The 20,333-nt window shown below is 39.7% G+C and overlaps 1 protein-coding gene across 5 annotated transcripts in view; it reads right to left on the minus strand.

The window, feature by feature from the left end:
* ccser1 (coiled-coil serine-rich protein 1) overlaps nucleotides 1-20,333 on the minus strand; it is a 98,071-nt gene that overhangs the window by 37,241 nt on the left and 40,497 nt on the right. For 2 of the 5 annotated variants that reach the window (XM_053869516.1, XM_053869517.1), the window contains exons 9-11: nucleotides 15,092-15,169; nucleotides 10,649-10,729; nucleotides 4,718-4,766 (exon numbers count right to left, since the gene is read on the minus strand). In XM_053869516.1, the coding sequence (XP_053725491.1) occupies nucleotides 4,718-4,766; nucleotides 10,649-10,729; nucleotides 15,092-15,169 (208 nt within the window). The other 3 variants (XM_053869515.1, XM_053869519.1, XM_053869518.1) reach the window with 2 other exon arrangements.

Here is a 20,333-nt window from a genome sequence, read left to right on the forward strand (position 1 = left end):
ACTGAGGTGAAACTTGGCGAAGTACTAGGAGAGGCGGCCAAGACAGTAGGTGGTCTGGAACAGGGACAGAGAAGAGAAGAAGCAGATGAGAGGAGGATCAAACACTAGGTTGACAGGATGAGGTGCATATACGCCAGTTCAGTTCGGGATTTCGAGAGAAATAACTTGCACTATATGAATATGTGTCAAGACATACTTTGTCTTGGTGAAAAGGAAGGGTAACTGTTGTAGAGGTAGTTGCAAAAATAGCACAAATGGGTAACATTTGCATCTGTGATAATTTCACATGGTATCAGATGCTAATATGGTAGACATAACTATAGTAGTAAACCACTTTTTGCACATAGTTTACTGCACTCAAAGTTTATTACAACTACAGCCTCCTCCAGAATCCTGACACCACCTTACCTCTTCATGTCATTGCTACACAAATGATATACTAACACGCTTAATGCTGCTACCGTCTCTGACTGTCTGTCCATGCCATCTGTGCCCAGCTAGGTGCCCACCTCCCTATGTCATTCTGGCCTGCCTGAGGGAGAGAGTGTCACATATGGAGGGCAAAGATCAAAAACCCCTACACTGGCTGATACAATGTCTCTGTCTTTAGTATTTCTCTGGAAAGAACACCCACAAAGACAAAGACAATCATGCATGCACATTAAAATGTACACAACTTGCTGACAGCACAATCTCCTCCTATGGTGCACCGGGCCAAAGTGAAGCTGGCCAAGAAAAGACGCACACAGCAGTGGTCACCTTAGTCCCTTCTGTGCCGTCAAGCCTCTTTGTCATTGTGAGAGCATAAACGACAACATGTTGATTTATTCATTAGGAGGAAGCGATCGATCACCAAAAGCTCACGGGTGCTCACGAGAGTTGAGAGTTCTTTCTTTCTTGTTTCCCATTTTCTACGACCAATTTTAAGTTGAGTTGAACACCTCACGATAGTGGAGCACACCAGTTGTAAGCTAATAAATTCATTTTTACAGTACTATTCTGGATGCCGGCATCACGTATATATACCCAGCACAGCAATTGCAAAGCTGATGAAAGGCTGTAAAAGGATCAGAATGAAGAATTATTATGATTATTTCGGTGCCCTTTCTTACAGCTGTTCCAGACCTTTCTGATTTTTAAATAAGATAAGATCCCAATAGTTAATTAAATCCCTGCAATGCAATGATATGCAAAGAAGCGATTAGAACCCCTGGTAAGGAACACTACCCTATAGACAGGTCGGGTTATTCAGAAAGGTAAAAATAAAACCAACACATTTTCCACAGAACATTGGGATGATTTTTAAAGCTCTACCTCTTGACTTTTCAAAAATATCACATTATTCAAACAGCTGCATTCCATATGCAAGCTAAGTAGGCATAGCCAAACTTCCAGTTACCGTCTGCTGTGTACATAGTCTTCCTTTGACTCAACATTTTTCATCGTGCCACAACCCCTAGTCTTATTGCAGTTAGAGTGAGAGTGAAGAATGGGTGTCCTTGTTAGTGTGAATCAACCATGTTCCAACCATATGAAAGTGTCAGTTGTAATACCAGGCTCTGTTTGTGAGAGGGCTCATCCTCATCACTCAGTCTGAATCAAGGCAACTGGATATGGTTTCCACCTGGAGACCACTCACTGTATACTGTCAACTGTGGAGGTGGAAGTAACCCAACTCTATCCTAACTCCTCTTTAGATATAGAATCCAATGAATCTCCTCACTGTCATCTAGGATTAGTTGCCAGTCCATGTGCCGGTTCATTCAAACCTTTGTGAAGAGGCACATGGACAGCTCACTTAGCAACTAGCAAGTTAGGTTACTTCCACCTCCACAGTTGACAGTCAGTATACAGAAAGTGGTCTCCAGGTGGAAACCAGAGCTGCAGTCTCTCACACTCCTGTATAGTTTCTCATATTCATGTCAAAAAAGTCAACAAATGAGGGTAAAACACAAGGTAAAAGGTAATGTATCAAGTCATAACTCCAGCCTCCTTATTGATAAACATACCCTGAAAAAAGTTCAGTAATGTGGTTAGATGATAATCAGAGTTAAACTGAACAACACCAACACATTAATAGCAGCATGACCAGTAGCTTGACCTGACAGGAGACACATTTCTACACTGTTTTCTTTTTTGTCCAAGCCTCAGCTTCAAGATTTTGTTTGTCCTTAATCCACAAAAGACATTTGAAACCTACAGTGAGACGTGGAGAGAGATCACCAAGTAAAACAACTACTGTATGGTAATAAATGGGGAAAATTGTTCAATTATTACCTTCAGTAAGAGTGGAGTATATCAAAAGCAGTGCAGCTGACAAACGAAAGTGCTCTTTTAGTGTTTAATTTTTTGAGAGACTTGAACTTCTGTTTTCTTCATTTACAGTATCATATCTGTCAAGGTCACTTCAGCCAGCCCTGATCATCAGTAATACGATCCTTTCTAACTTCTGCTTTGTTCCCTTTTTCCTCTCACCGCCACACAAGTCAGAACAGAGACGCACAGTAAAGCAAGAGAGCCATTGAAAGATATTCAAGAAAAGTCAGTGGGCACATTCTCAAATTGCATTAATGGAAAACTGTTCTGTCTGCCTTTGAAATAACAAATCTGTTTTGTGATCACAATTCAATTACCAAAATTGTTCAAGAGTATTCTAACTATTTGCTAAGTGGGTCAGTCTTTTGAATGTAATGGGCTTTTATTGATGTTGCATAGACGTAATTACAATGCATTGTCCATCATACTTGTTTATCATTGCAACGCACTACTGAGGATCAATGTTTATGAGATGAGCCTTCTGCTGGATATTTTCTGAGACATTTGCACAATTACTGTACACAACAAGCATAACTTTGGCTATGAATAACTGCTGGTACCATTCACTCACAAGAACCAGTGGATATATGTTCTATAGCTTATGAGTGTGTACTTTATATGTGCGATGGTTTGCATGTACTGAAATGATTGTATGAAAGTAAGTCAAGCTCACTTTGAACAGATCACAGGGAACAATCAAAGCTGCTAACATGACGGATGGGGATTTTGATCACAGCGATATGGCAGGCAGGAGTTACGTTTTCACACGAACATCAGGGAGGAGGGAAGGTTTTACATGTGGGTGCTTTTAACCGTAAAGCATGCACACTGTCAGCAATCTCTTTCAGCACAAGAGGGGAAGGTGGATGGGGAATAGAGATTATAAAATGGGACACTTTGTTTCGCTTTCCTTCCTTTTCCCATGCTTAGCTTCTGAAACTCACGTAGCTTTTTCTTTCCCTTTAAAAACGTGGATTTGACTCACAATCCATTACTTGTCACTTTTATTAGAATAAGAAGTTTCACTACAGAGAGGAAGTTTTTCATATTTAGAGAAGGGATGGAGCATATATTGGAGGAAAACTTTGCACCTGCTTGAATCCCCTAAAACAAACTGGAAAAGTGACACTAATTCACGAATGCAAGACCTGGTTCTGCACAACAATAGAGTCGAAGTATTTATTTTTCAAAGACCATTTCAGCTGAATATCATAATTTAGCCAAACAATAAATATAACCTTTGTTTTGACATACCTGTACTCTACCGAGATTACTGTAAAGTTGTTACTACAATTAGAGGTTATACACAAATTAACTTACTTTCCTGCTCACTTATTCAATGTTTACACAAAACAATTCAGTGTGTGATTTTAGCAATATTTTTTCTTTTGTACTTGATGTAAACAATGTACTCTAAAACACATTTATTATATTTGCCATCATTAAATTAAAACAGTTTTATCTCACAATTCTTTTCACGGTTCATAGTATACTGTATAATAGAACTGAACTTGAAATAGCCGAAGTTCACATCAATATTTTCCTTTACAGTAAACGTGTCCCATCATAGATGCAGACACTGTTCTTCCAAATTTAAAAAAATCACAGTGTAGCAGAAATACTGGTAACAAAGCTACACTGTACATGGTCTCTTTGTTGTTGACGCATATTTTCCCATGGCATTCTTTTGCTTTTTATGTATTACGAGCCACATTGCAAATGAGGCATCGAACAAAGTGGACCCCAGTAAATTAAACAGTCACCAGTCTTTAGGGGTGAACATAGGCAGGCAGCAATTCCAACGAGGTACTTTGTGGGACAAGGAAGTGCAGGTAGCATTCCTCTCACAGTGGGCCTCCATACTGGGAATCCGTATGAAGAGACTCAAAGCTCAGATCTGCAGTTGTTTTACTTCACACTTTTTTTTGAAAGCAAATGCATATTCAGTATGTAAATGTGGGGCATTTCATTTCCTGTTTATTGCTAATCACTACTTGGAATTCAACATGATGTGGTCTTGATCTGATATTTGCAAATGCAATTACTGATTTAAAGAACCACTGTGCAACAACAGCAACAGTATGCCTGCCATTTCCCTGCGTTTATATATAGCATAGAGAGTGGCATCAGTAGACATCACATGGGACTTAGCTTAGCAGCAGAGCATGGGCCCCGAAATTTGGTTCCTAAATAGTCACAAATTTCATTGACATTGGAACGCCATCAACATATTTATGAAGGAAAACAAGAGCAGATCAAGGTAAAATCTCACTATGGAGTCATTCTCGGTTGCCAGACCTCAGTACAAAGACCCCCTGTTTGATTTTCTAGCACAGTGCAAGTAGGTAGCACTACAAGACAGTCACGTCCAGTCAGGGGTTATTAGAACAGAGACACTCACTCAGCTGTCTCCTTGACGACAAAGAGGCGCTCCCATGCGCCCTGACGCCCTGGAAACAGAAGAAATGTTGACACAAAGAGAAACCAAATGGGTTGGAAAGACAAAGGGATTGTTGTTGGATAAGATGAGTCTGTAATATTCAAACGGGTCCACAGCAATCGTCAATCAACCTCTGGCACTGCCTGCTCATGTGAGGAACATTTGTGAAGGCATCTCTCGGCTTCTCAGAGGAGACACTACAACAGGTATGGATTTCAACCATTTACTTTTCATGAATCATTTTTTTTATTCGATAAAAGAACTCATTCGTTTTGACTATTAACAACTGCTTAAAGCAGTAATTATGACAGCGACAAGAGCTGAAAAAATACAGACAGTACAACAAACCTACCAGGATACACAAAATAGGACACATCAACTGCTGTTCCTGTTCTAATAGTAACCCGCCACCTCTTCCTCTTTCATATTTCTATCCATAGCAGTGCCATTACTCAGAAAGGCCCCTGTCAGTTCTTGATCTAGTTTACAGGAATAGGAGGCGGAGACCTACATAGCCGCAGTCAGTGCTAGACTGTCCATCCTCCCACTGAAATTGGCCCAAACATGATGATGCAGACTCACAAGATTTCGTTTCATCATACACATTGATCCAGGCCTCCCGGGTCAGGAGTAGTCCACTGGAAATGAACCACCTACCTTCATTAGGTGTTTCCTCTCTGCTAAACACGAACTCTGTCGCCAAAACGTGGAGGGATAATAAGAGACTGAGGTGGGAGAAAAGGGAGGTAAAATGGAAGCCTCCTTTTCTGTGTGACAATATGGATCGATATTGTTGTTAGAAAACAAGAGGAGAACAAAGCCACACAGGGGTAGAATCAATGCTTGTTTTTAGGTTCGCAATTTGGATCAGCTTGTGCGACAAAAAGGGTTGTGTTATATTTATGTCTATTAAAGAAACACGCAATTTTTCCATTCTTAGTTTACCAAAACCTCAGCTCTTCCAATCGAACAAATGGAATTACACCCTAGTCTAATATATCCGGCTATAAAAGTGTAAAATCATTCAATGACAATGTAGCAACAAAATAAGTTCCTAAACACAGCGATATCACTATTTATAAAGATCTGTTGACGGTAGGAAACATACCCAGCAAATCTGTTCTCACAGGTGCTTAAAGTTACGATAATGCACCTTTGCCTTTTATTCTAGTCAGTCGAGGCACAGAACAAATGGCAGACGGTGAGGTGTGGAAAGAGTGAGAGTCACAAAACATTTAGTTGCAGGCATCTACCGATAATGGAAGAGTGAAAAAGAGAGGGCAAAAAAGGCAATAAGAATGCACTAACCATCGAGAGCTTCTGATTCTTCCCATAAAACTGTCCTTTTAAGAATGCCCATGAAATTAACTTGCTGAAAGAAAGCAATTTCAATCTATTCAATCCCCTCTTAAAAAAAACTTTCAAACAGCCACCATACCTCCATGTCTAAAGAGTCTCTGCGGGATATAAAAAAGCTCCTTTCCTTTTCTTTTATTTTCGACCCACCACTGCTTCCTTCGCGCCCAAATTTATAGAATGGGGTCAGTTGCCTTTCAATTTGTATTTGTTTCACTTCTGATTATAAAAACACTTGCACTGATGATTGTGGTGCTGAAGGCAATATTTTCATTATGCTAGTTTAGAACAGGGACAGGGACCTTGCACAGCTCCCATACAGGAAGATGACCTATGAAGTGACACTCACTCGGAAAGGTAGACAAATGTAGCAAGTGTCTGCTATTTAATGTCAAGAAAATTATGATTAGTTTAAAATGTTTAATGATATGTTGGGTTTAAAAAGACGCTAAAATACAGCATCAGCTTCATGCAAGTTCGGTTTTCTTCTTTTTTCCATGCATAATTGATGATTTAGATTTATTCTAAAATTGGTCAGCAAAAATGTTTGCAGTTCAAATCTTACCAAGCCTTTGTGTTTTCTGCATGAAGGGGACACACGCTGGCAGTAGCTTTCAGCAGGGTGCTGTAATGCTTTAATGCAGGTACTTGGCAGACATAAAACAGCCCAAAATAGAATGAAATGGTAAATTTATGTCAGTCAGACAAATAACGTCATCTTTGTTGTCTTTAAATACACTACTTGGCCAAAAGTATTTGCTCACCAGCCTTGATTCACATATGAACTTCAGTGCCATCCGATTCCTAACCCATATGGTTCAATACGAAGTGAGTCCACCTTTTGCAGCTAGTACAGCTTCAACTCTCTTGGGAGGGCTGTCCACAAGGCTGAGGAGTGTGTTTATTACATTTTGACCATTCTTCCAAAAGCGCATGGTGAGGTCACACCCTGATGTTGGTCAAGAAGGACTGGCTCTCAGCCTCCTCTCTAAATCATCCCAAAGGTGCTCTATCAGGTTCAGGTCAGTTAAGGTTCATCCGCACAAGACTCTGTCATACATGTCTTCATGGACCTTGCTTTGTGTGCTGGTGCACAGTCATGTTAGAAGAAGAAGGAGCCCGCTCCAAACTGTTACTACAAGGTTGGGAGCATGGAAATGTTTTGGTAAGCATTCAAAATTCCTTTCACTGGAACTAGGGGGCCAAGCCTAACTATTGAAAAAACAACCTCACACCATAATTCCTCCTCCACCAAATTTCACATTTGGCACAATGCAGTCCCAAATGTACCATTCTCTGGGCAACCTCCAAACCCAGACTGGTACATCAGATTGCCAGATGGAAAAACGTGATTCATCACTCCAGAGAAGGTGTCTCCACTGCTCTATAGTCCAGTGGTGGCCTGCTTTAAACCACTGCATCCGGCGCTTTGCATTGCACTTGGTAATGTATGGCTTGGGTGGACAGGATAAGGTTAAAATGGGGGGGGGCTATGATGTGTTTTGTTGCCCCTTAAATCCAGAAATAAACGGCACAATCCAGAATCTGAACAAGTCACATGATACAGCTGGCGTTAGGCTTCAAAAGTCAACATGTCATCGGGGCACGCCTCAGTGCACACTTCACAAAATTATCTGTAAGATTACTCTCTCTACACTCAGTATGCATCAAAGTCCCGACACAGAGGACACCACAACTTTGATTTGTCTTGGCTGCCAAAGCGATTGTAGTCTGTTGTGTGTGCGCGCTTTGCAGACAGTGAGGGAACACGCTAAAAGCACAAGCAGCCAAACGTATCAAAGTCGTCTGGTCAGCAGTCATCCCTACAAGATAAACATTATTATACACCATTAGCATTAGATGCACTGTCTATATACAGTCAGTCAGTCTACACACAAAGACAGTGGGGATGTTATGATACGTTTTTGTCTTCGATTGTCAAGATACCTGTCATTCCAATTTTATCTACAATGCTTCCAGGAGAGAAGAGGTTTTTCTTTGGCGGAGACAAAGTGCAGGTCACTGTCTTTGATGACACAATGACAAAATGTAAATGATCACTTAAAGTAATGTTCATCTTTGTACCTTTAAAGGAAGTCAACGTAGAATCAAAATCAACTTCAAATCAAAGTCACATACAACTAGTAGTCTGGAGTGTGGAATCCAGGGCAGCAGAATCCCGCTTGGATTCTTTTGAGTCCTGTATACCTTGGCAACAGGAGAAAAGAAAAGCACGCAGGGAACAGCAGCAAAAGAAGACAAGGAAAGACCAAGGACTTACATCTATGAAAATGGAAGACAGAAAAAATGTGGTAGGAGACAAAAGTGTGCAAATAAGTAGTAGGAGTGAGATGACTTTCTGAAGTAACAGAAACCATTAAAATGGCTCACTTACAGATAGGCTTTTGGTTGCTGGCCAACTGTGCTAAATGCAGTCTGGTACCTAACCTACATAGACAAGCTCCCCGCACGATGCAACCTTGCTCTCTGCACACACACACAAGCATACACACGTGAGGAGGGGGGAGGCTAAAATCAGGACGCGCATGCTGTAAGCCATGACTGTGTTAAGTCACCTGTGCTCTTAGCTTAACATGCTAGCGGGCAGCCAGCTGCTTCTCTAATTAAGAGCCCATGTACTCAAGAGACCAGAGCATATGGAGGACTCAATGGCATAGTAGGTACTTGCCTCACAATAGGTGACGGTGGTGATGCAATAAGGCAAGAAACTGGACAGACTTCCCAAAGTTGAGCATGTTTTTAGGGAGGTTACAACTTCACCATAGAGAGAGATTTCTGTCTCATCATGTTGGACCCTGTTATGGCTCACATGTGTCAATGCAGTGCAAGCCAATGCAATGCAATTGGACACTTAATACAAAAACCATTAATATTATGATGTGTGATAAGTAACCCACTCAAATATGCAGCATATATAGGTAAATATTTCAATGTTTGTCTTATCAATATTGATAAGACAGTCAGTTTTATTTAAAACCCATTTTTATTTGTATTTTTGATGCTCAATATGCAACTTTTCCATTTTAAAAAAGGAACCATGTCTTCATGTTCTATGAACCACTGTGTTCTCATATGGTATACTATTTAATTCTTATTTCCCCAGAGGTCAGGGACATGATCGTAACGAGAAAAATCAAACCTGCCCATCAGACTCTTTGGCAGACGGCCAACAATATCAGATTCATTGTATCAAATACAGCCAGCTATAATTCGTATACTATATCGCAGAACGGATACAACATGCAACTACAGTTGGCAAGACCGCTGCATTAGGAAGTAAAAATCCAAAGATTATATACATCTGGTTTTGGAATGAAAGCAAATACACACAGCAGTTTGAGAAGATACACAGATTTTGTATACTGACTACATATATAAAGGATTAGAAAGCAACATATCAATTGTGGCTACTTTGGTGACAAATCATACATAGAATTGAAAGATGTTGGAGAACTCACTCAAAAACAAAGTTAGATTTGAAGGTTTTCAACAAAACAAGTTGTCATCATCAACTCCTTTCCACGTTGCAGCAGTAGATCTTCAAAATCAAGCTCTGCAGTGCTGGATGCACTTGAAAATTGCACTGGAAATGTTTGGTATACTTTGACCTTTTTCCTCACCGTAGTTATCATATTGAAATGTATGGAAGGGGAACTGTGAAAAAGAGTGTGATGAATTGCTCTCTTCCACTCTGTATTTTATTGACAATAGCCTGTGTGGGCAAGAGTGGTGTATCGAGTCTATTAATTTTCTTTACTGCCATCAGCATGCTTTCACTCTTCAGTGCTACTAAAGTATATTGGAAATTGTATTCCAAGAAAATGTGAATACTCAAAAAAACATACAATGCATCTAATCCCATTTTTACTGCAGGTTTTACTTACAGGAGTGAGTAGCAAATGTCTCTATTGAGCAAGGTGTATTAAAGCATCCCCAAAGTGTCCAAAATACCATTAATGTCTTGGTTGAATCTACATGTAGCAATGCATGTACAAAGTTTTAATGACAAGCTCATGAAAATACATGACCCCGTGTGCAATGCTCTCTGCCATCTTTCAGAGACTAATGGAAATACATTTGATGCAGATGGAAAGAGAATTAAGTGCTTCAAAAGCAAAGAAAAGAGTAGCAACAATGAAACATAGGGAAGCAGCTGCTCCTCCATTCAGTATGGACGACCATTTTCGCCTGGCTATACGCTGTTAAAAATAAAGATGTCATGTCAGGTAGATGGGTGCAAATGAGCCCAGGTACCAACTAAAGCAGTGTAGGACAGGGAAAAAGGTGACTAGGAGGAGCAACAACTTGGATCAATAATGAAGGGAGAAGGTTATTTGTCCTAAGCAAAAAGCTTCTGGAAGAATCTAAGATGAAGAACATTGAGAGAAACTTCAGTTGCATTTAAGAAGTAATTACATTCTGAAAGATATCAACAGTTCAGAGAGATTGAGCGAGAGAGGAATGGACCATGAGTTCTCTTTAAACTGAGCCTCATTTAGTGCAGTGCGATCTCACCTCTTGCCCCAGGTGTTCTGTCTGTGTTGTGCGGTCAGTCATTTGGCAGTCTTTTATCTTGAGGGCAGCTTTGGCACTCTCCTGCATACAAATTAAACACAATCAGTCAGAAAAAATAAACCTGACTTCAAAAACAAATACCTCAAAACAAGTAAATGCTATGCCTGCTCACACATCAATGCCTTCCTCCCACCGCACCTGCAAGCTGAAAGAACATTAACCGTATTCATCATGCTCTGTCCTTACGGTGCTTTAGGAGGAAATCAGAGGGCTAAGAATTCCGAGCGATGGGCTGCAGGGCAGAAAAATTCATATAGGGAACAGCTAGTGTTGGTCAGCTCACTGCACAGATCTCCTAGGAGATAATTAATAGGTCTCCTCTGTCAGATTTACAACAGAGGTGTTGAGGAAAGTATTTGCCCTTTCCTTCAAAAGGCAGCCCTTTTACCTTGGCTAGGAAACTGCAGTCTCCAGTGCAACCTGCTGCAGAATATTTCCAAAAGGCAAGAGAGGAGTGTGTCCTCTGAATAACGAGACCCTATTTTCTGTTTTCATGGAGGTCTTTTATTGCGATGCAAGTAATCATTCTGACAGCATTGTCCTACACTGCTTACCCTAAGACATTTGGCTGGGAGAAACATTGAGGAAAGGAATGAGTCCCTTCACCAAAAGAGAACAGCATGCAAAAGCAGTTGATGAAAAGGGAAGACGTACTCTTTCTTAAGAGGCAATTTGTACATTTAAAAACCATAAGTCATTTACTGCATTTAACACTCGAAGAGTTAATGATTTATTTAAGAAGGGAGAAAATAATGAGCTTCAAAATGAATTCAACTTTAAATAAAACAATACTTATTCGAGTAATACACATTGTATTCGAAAAAATGTGTTGATCGCTCATGTAATATTAATTAACTTTATGCATCAATATTATTGCTCACATATGTTTTGTTTCAGGGTTTTTTTCTGACATATAGTGGCACAACATTTCTGCAAAGTTTCTGGTAGATTCCCAAAGGAAGTTAAGATGGGGAACTTTGGAAATATTCTATGTAGGACACTTTCCATAGTGATTAGGGGAACTAACTGGGAATAAAATATATCCAAGCATGTAAATAAACAGACTGGGGCAGGGGAATGCCAGTTGGGCACCAGTTGGTATAGTATAGGAGGAAAACTCCATAAAGTTTCCAGAAATTTCCAGGGGAAGCTAAACTTGGGAATTTTGGAAATACATTATAAAATATTTATAAATATAATAAATAAACAAACATACATATTGGAAACTTTGCATGGGAATAATGGGTATTATGGTAATTAATGGGAATTTAGGGGAACCAACTAGGAATGTATTATATCCAAGCATAAATATAAACCAAGTCACAAAAAAAAACCTTACAAAATGATGACAACAGATTTATTTGTAAGTAAGGCTGGGATGGAATGTTGGGTTCAATATTCCCCATCTCCCAACCCCACTCATTCAAGAAAATGCATATCCCAAAAAAAATCACCACAAAGTACGATTCAAAATGTTTATTGAAAAAAGCCCTCCAAAACATCCCATCAAATATGCAAATCTTCCTTCAAGCAACCCTCTGCATTTTTGCTCAGTCAGTGGGCTCTTCCTGCACACTCCTCCACTAAAACTCTTTTCCCATATATTCATTCATTCCCTTAAATTCCCAGGGAATTTTTCTTTAAATTCCCAGAATTTTGCAACCCTAATTATGACGCAAAAATTCCAGAGAATTATTGTTATAATTCTTAAATTGAAAGTCTGGACCCAGACGTTGGAGGCCAGCACTGCCACCGGGGAAGATATTCTTTACGAAATACATCAGCAAAGTGAGGTGAAAACTCGTAAAATGTGACAGTTGGTGATGGCCAGCCAACAAGCAGTTCCCTCGCTTAGATAATTAATTGCTTTTCCTTGGCAGATTTACGAATCGAGGTAAAGTGAGGAGAGGGAACAGAATCGGCCCTATTCTTCAAAATGCCACACTTTACCTTCACTGCAAGAGGAAAAGTTTCCTTGTAAACCGAGACAAAGACACAAACCAGTCATCTGTCCAATGTGCACATCATCAATTGTAAATATTGACAGGATGACCTTTGTCGAGCAGCCTGAGCTCAGACACTTGAAAGACACCAGGTATACACTGTAAGATAATTATACATAGACAGTGTCTCGGACAGGGGATCTGAATAGGACTGATAACAGAACACGTCCAGCATCTTGACGAGTCTGCCTCCTTGAAGAGGGAAATAAACATTTCAAAAACAGCATAGCAATGTCTGACGGAATTGTTTATTCGCAGCTAATGCCTGATGATCCTGCTCGTGGCTATGTCTGAGGCAGAAACCAAACTGAAAAGAGACCTAAAGGAGGACCACTTGGCCAACAAGTTGTTGTAGTTATCAGGACATTTAATAAACCAATTTTATGTGACTTATGTTTGTCCTTATTGATTTAGAGCAAATAAACAATATACTATACATATGCCAAGAATATTCTGAAGTCCATTTGACACAGATTTAAAAACCAAATATATATATATGTAAGCTCATGACAACACAGCACAGGGGCTACTGATATGAGGCAAAGAAATCTTTTCTGTACTCAACCCATGGAATCCAGCATGGAGAGAATGCAAAGGGATGAAAAACTCTGTTGGGAACAAAACTTGTCAGATAAAAAAAAATATGCCTGCAGAGAGCGAAACTGAACCGAATACAGATAGATCAGCCAACGCCTACTACAAATGCATTATATTATCCAACCATCAGACGTAAAAGCAGTATTTCAAAAGCACAACAGAAGGTTTATGTCTCTTTTCTCACTCTCAGTACAAAAAAACTATAGGTCCAACAACAAAACACAAAAACAGGCTGTTTTCCCCTCCTTCCAATCCCTCTCCGGTTCATTACTCACTCATTTGTATTACTCTCTCAACCACTGTGATATCAGACATTACTCAAAAAGAATTTTACAAATGATTTCAGTTCCACAGTGAAAACTGTGTGGCAACAGACACGGTGACTCGTCTTCTTTGACTGTTGGCATTTTCCATCAGCGGTTGCCACCTCCACCTAAACGCATCTTAAGCCACCTCCATGGCCACATCCATGGATCTCATTGGTTGAGTTATGTCTCTTCCCCTGTGGCTTCCCCAACTTAGTCTCCAACCCCTCCTGGTCACGCCCAATGAAAGCTTGAGCATCATCAACTCAGGCATGCCTCCTGTAATTGAGTCAAAGCTGTTGTCTCTAACCCAAACATCATGGCAGGTCTGACCACTATACTATACACTGTAAATATATTGGACACAATAACCTACAATGACACAGAATATTATCACTATTTCATATTTGCATATTTCTATTAGCAGCATGTCACTAGGGAAGATTCACAGCCTTCTCTCATTTTTCACTTTTTGTTCGTCCAAGTCAATTTTGTCAAAGTCCAATGACAAAATAATTTGAATTTACTTTAATTAAGTAAGTTAACTAATTAACTTACTTTAGAATGAATTCACCATTATCAGTGGGTGAAACAGTCTTTAATTTCCGCTCAGCTTGCTCTCACACCTGTTGTGCTGCCACAATGGAGACATTCCATCGCAAGTTTCACACAGTGAAATCTTTGCTTCCTTTAAACGGACCGTATTTGATCTAAGATTGCTGCAGCTGCATTCGATCAATAATTCATTATGATCACTGCCACGGTTCGATGACTTCTCCATGATGTCTCAGTTCTGGCATGACTCACATTCATCCAAGTAACATGAAGTTGGGCTGTATGTGTTCCAAGGAGATGATAATCTAATTGGGCTGCCTACAAACATTTTCCACACTTAAATGGGATTAATGATGGATATTAATATTCGCCATACTTTTTTATCTGACATGAAAAAATGACAGCTCCAGATGAATCCATTCAGTCTGAAGAATCACAATAAATGAAACTTCCATTGATGTTACAAAACAACTGAATATGAATACATTTTTCCACTAAATGCTTGAACCTAATGAGGTATTTTTTTGCGATGTATTTTTCATATAGGATTATTCCAACCCTTCTGTGTCATGATGAAGTACATGTAGAAAAGATAAGGAGTTGGATCAGTGTTCAAACAATGTAATTTCTCTATTAAGTTCGCAGCCGGTGCACTGAAATATGAAGATGACAAAAAAGAAAAAGTGAAAGAGACTGTATTTATGTTCTGAAGCTAAGTAGAAAAGGCTTTAATTTATCATGAATTCCAAGTTGAAGAGGAGGGTGAAGGCTCAGTAAATTAAGAAATGAAACTTTGGTTGTCGCTTATGTCTCATTTGAAAATTGGTTCTCAGAAAGACACGCACTATTTGTTTTTATATTGCTATTATTTCTTACTGTCAGTGTGAGACTGTGAGATATGTTTCAGAGGACAGGAGTCTTACCAGTTCACCCTGGAGTCTGAGAATCAACTCGTCTTTCTCTCTCAGCTGCTGCAGCAAAGCCTCCTCTCTGCCAGGATCCTGAACACAAAGAAACACGAGGAAGAAGCACCAGGTTACACAGACGATGATGCATCTCAGGGACCATTTTCTGGGAAAGTAATAAGCAGAGCACAACAACAAACAAACTTCTCAGTGTGCTGTGTGTATTTGTCTTTGACATGCTGCCATAAACCGTCGTGTGGAAATGGACAAGTTTCATGCCTTTTTGTGACTTTATTTACTGTTGATGTGTGTCTATGTTCTGATGCTGCACATTTATCCTTGGGCAAATGATACAGTGATCATTCTCACATCACAAATTTTTCTCTGTGATAAACTCAGCCTGTCCTGCAGTGGTGGGCCAGCAGCAACTAACGGCACTATTATTTGACATTGTGCCATCGAGGGACACAAGAGTGAATAATAAGGAGAGCGGGAGAAGATACACAGGGAGTATAACATCAGCCAAACACACAGAGAGTGATTTATGAGAAAACATCAATTATTTATTCACATTCAGTCTTGGTTCTGAAGGTCACTATCTTTGTATCCACATAAAAAACAAGTCTTTATTTGTGATAAATTTCTATGTGGCTGCACTGAAGCAGATAAAAAAATGTAGTAAAATGTCTACAAAACATGTGAAGCTGATATCTAAACATTTAAAAAGAATTAGCAAGACAATTGAAAAAGCAGAAAAAAGGTAATAAAAAAAAGAGATTTCAGCAAGCAACGTCGTCTCCTGGTGTGTCGCATCAGGGGTTTCAAAACTAGTCCGTTTCCTCCACCTTTACCTATCTTGGCCTCCACTTTCTTTGTCCAACATGTCCACTGATTCTCCTCTTCGCATGCTGCACTGACAATCGCTACCACCCTGCCTGCACTCTCTTCTTTGCTTCCCATGATCACTGTCCTTCAGGAAGCAACCATTTCCCTTTAAAAACTTGTAGGGAGTTGAACTGCTTTAACATTTAGAAGACAGATTTGTAGGATTGGTAATTTAGCATGGCATGAAAATCACTTTCTGCGGTGTGTATGTAAAGTCACTGACGTGTACAATAAGCTGAACATCTTGGAAAAGCAGACTGCATATCAACCACACAGAAAATATCTTATGACAACATAAGGCAATGTGACAAGCTCAGCCAGGATTGCAGAGGAAAAAGCAGAAACAGTGAATCAAATTGAGGGTCAAAAATATATTTAATCAACAGAAAAGGTTTCAGCGTTAACAAAGTTTCAACTTTTGCAAAGTTTACAATGGACACTGGCTGTAAACGCATAGGATGGTGCAGTGCACAATGACTAGTTTACATGGAGGTTGAAATTAAGAACGTATGGAGGACCTCCTACGGGGCCGTTATCATTAAAATATTCAACTCAATTACCGCACTGATAGGTTGCCAAGAAGTGCAAGAGTGTGTGAAGGAAGGGAGAAGGAAAAGAATAAAATGGGTAAGCGAGGAGGAGACGGCAGATAAGATGGACTGAATTAAATGACAGGTGGAGGGAACATCATTACCTGTTCAGGCACATAAAGCCAGAGCAGAAAAGAGGGGCAAAAGTTGAGGGAGGAATGTGATGGGGTTGCGGTAACTTTGTGAAAAGGGGAGCAGCTAAAGAAGAGAGATAGAGAGCAGGACAGGACAGAGAGGCCCTGAGGCTGAGCATGATCTGAGCATGATGGTCTGAAACCGTAGGGAGCCATCTAGCTGAAGGACACCGAGTCCGAGGGAGACTACAGGGAACAGCACCAACACTGCCCTCCAAGTCACCCTGTTAGGAGCACATACCCATACTACATTGACAATTTTCTTCAATTTGCATCAACAGTATTTATATTTTTTCTCTACTTACAAATGAAAGTTTAGGCTTCATGACTTGACTTGAAAAGAAAACAAGAACCTTTGAAAATTTGCTGTCAGCTTGCTTACTTACGTCTGGACTTTCTACTGAATTTTCAATAAAGTTCTGAGTTTAAACAAGCTGTTGAAAAATGTTCAAGATTATGCACCTCCGGTAGTCTGGTGATTACAGCCAATGAGAGGAGCAGAAAACTACAAAAGCAGAGTTTGGAATAACATTACTTTTCCTGCTGCGAGCAAAACTAGCCCAAACAATATCTAAACATTTGCGTTTGACTGACAAACATCTAATGTGTTTTGACAATAACAACGTTCCTCAGTCTCTAAATATATCTGGCACACATGTGACTTTGGGCAGTTCTAAATGAGCTGCCTGGATAAACCAGCGTGCCAGAAGAGTGGGAGTCTTGAGTGATTTACAGCTATTCATCGTAAACACGACTGACATTAATGAAATATACATTTGGATTGAGCACATGTAGATTTATTTTGCAGGTATCCAGATACACTACGTCCCTGATGTTGGCAGACTTATGATGGCTGACAAAAGAGGAGTTGGAGACGCTGTGGTAATACTTCCAAGGACCTCAACATCTGTTTAAATTTTAGGCCTTCAAGTAATGACTATTTTCATTGTCGACTAGTCAACGACATTCTTAGTGGTTAGTCGAGTAATGTTGGAAACAATAACTAAAGGAAGACAAAAAAAGGAAATTTGTTGGGCAAATGTTGCATCGCACTATTATCTTGTGAAATATGGAGTGAAACTAAATGTCCCCATGCTTTACCATTCTTTGTCGCAATGACCCAGAGTCTCAGCCATTTCTCCTCTTACTGTGAAATGTGCAAACGTGTGCAGAAAAGACAATGATGATGACACATGGAGCTGTCAGCAAGTAATTCAGAAGTTGACTATGTTGATTAGCTCTAGAAGCCCTATACGCTTTTAACCAAGCCAACAAGTTTTTACTTATACATCGGAAGCAGATGCAGGGAACAACACTGCGCTACAAGTTACGACTTGTACGATTGAATACATTGTGTCCCTTTGAAAATTACTGATCTGCGTCTAGGAGGCTGCCTTCACAATATAGCAGCGGGAAACCCTGCGATAATGTAAAGAATCCACGTAGAAATTTGCCCAAAAGCACCAGGAAGGGTTAAAGGGGTGATGTGCTGTGGGAGGATAGTGCAGACATCAATGACTATGATGTGCCCCGTTCCTCTCCTCAGAATACTGAATACAGGTATGAGAAAGTAAGGCTGGAAAAAGAGTACGAAATACAGGGGCAACAAAATGTGTCTGTGCAGAGGCAATGTAGTAAACAGTGTAGTGGTAATAGTCTTGATTAAAAAAATAATGGAAAAAAATAATTTAGAAAACGTTTAGCTAAAGTCCGTTGGACAACAGATTGATCAGTCTGTGTCAAACCATTGTTCAAACAATTCTTTTCAGTTCTGATAGAAACTTTTTATGCTTGAAACCATTGCTTTTTTCGCCGTTAAAGCAGCAAGCCAAAAAGGCTTTCTGAAGATGTGATGAATAATTCAAGAACTAAAAGGGCCTCTTCACATTTCAATATTATGGGTTTTGATTTTAGGTGGGGGAAAAAAAGGAAAGCTCACACTAGACTAAAAAAGAGACAAGACTTTTCCACTTCAAGAGAAGAGGTGTGAGACGCTTTGATCCGAAAATGTGGGGCCATGTTGTGGTGTTAAAGGACAAAATAAATTAACAGATAATTGCATCATTTTCCCCAAAAATAATATAAAATCAACCAAACTTTCTAAAAGAGCTTTCACACTTTAAAGTACTATCAAAAGCTTCAGCCTGATGTTACAGGAAGACTAAGATGTGAGATTTACCGTTATAAAACATCATATTCATTTTTAAAACGACAGGTTTACGATGCACAATTGAAGGTGGCACATTTTAAAAGGTTCAGAATTTAGTAGTGTGGTGTTCGAAAGTGCTGAAAGGTCTTGATGTCTCAGAGAAAAGGTAATTTTCTCTGTATATCTAATATTGATGTCTTGTCAGTCTGATTCTACAGTACTTGATGTCGTTCAATCTTGAAATAGCAGTTTGACACCATAAGTAGGGCAGAGTCTGGTGAAAACCATGTCATATAACTCAGAGTTTAACTGGGGCGCACTGCCACACAGCAGTCTCTCAGGTGACTTGCAAAGATTATTTTTACACCTACAGAGTCACTTTCTGGAATGCCAGGACAAAATCTCTTCCTGTGGAAAGATCTTATTCTTTCTGCTACTCACCTCATAACAAGCCCAAAGTAATCTATTTTTGTAAAGTTTTTTGTGAGTCTTTGTTTGTCAAATACAGTGTCTCCTCTCATCCTGTAGTTTGGAGTCTGATATCAATAAAGTGAACAAGTCTGTGGTTCCAAACTTTCACTCTCAACCACTCATAGCCCTTTCTATCGCAGCCAATTAAAACAAGGTCGTCTTCACAGAGTTTCAACAGTTTCATCACACCTGCCCGACCTCATTTCATCCACCTTTCACTGCCCTCTCACTGCCCCTTCCATCAACTCACTTTTCCCACCGGACGTGGATGAGAGGGGCGAACACTTTCTCAACACCTGTCAACTTGGAACTCAGTATGGAATAATTAGTATATCAATATACTGAGGGAGTCAGTGGGGTCTATTTTGTCTAAGTGAATATTGCTGATTATTCAGTCAGCTACTTTTACCACGAGCACAATCAATAAATATAAACACACAAATCTAGGGATGTCCCGATACTGATAGCAGTATTGGTACTCGCTCCAATACCAGCCTATTTCGATGTACTTGTACTCATTAAGTACTCGCTCATGACAGTACGCGGAACCTACCACAGTGTTCCCTCACCTAATTCTACATGGATTAAGTGCATAATTTATATATATATATATATATATATATATATATATATACATATATATATATATATATATAGTACTCACAATCAGCAAATTGTTCAATTGTCTGTAAGTAGCATCGGGACATCTCTACACAAATCTAATGATTATATAACAATGGTCATTCAACACCATCATCAGCGAAAGCTGTGAAAAAGTCAATTGCAGCACCAGGTGTACTTTCGGTTCTACACCGCCCACCATCACCTTGCCAGTCCATCCATATCATTCTTCATCACAGTTTGAGTGAAAGCCTCTTACTTCTAGCTGTGTTTTAGCCCACATTGGTGCCACTAACACTCAATGTGGGTCAATAAAGAGGACAAGAGAAAGTGCACACAGTCCTTCACACAGATAAACACACTATAAGCAAAAGTGACAAATTGAATCAACACACAACTTGTAGTGCGTA

The sequence above is a fragment of the Synchiropus splendidus genome, chromosome 7 (genome assembly GCF_027744825.2).
Source record: "Synchiropus splendidus isolate RoL2022-P1 chromosome 7, RoL_Sspl_1.0, whole genome shotgun sequence".
In the NCBI taxonomy this organism is placed as follows: domain Eukaryota; kingdom Metazoa; phylum Chordata; class Actinopteri; order Syngnathiformes; family Callionymidae; genus Synchiropus; species Synchiropus splendidus.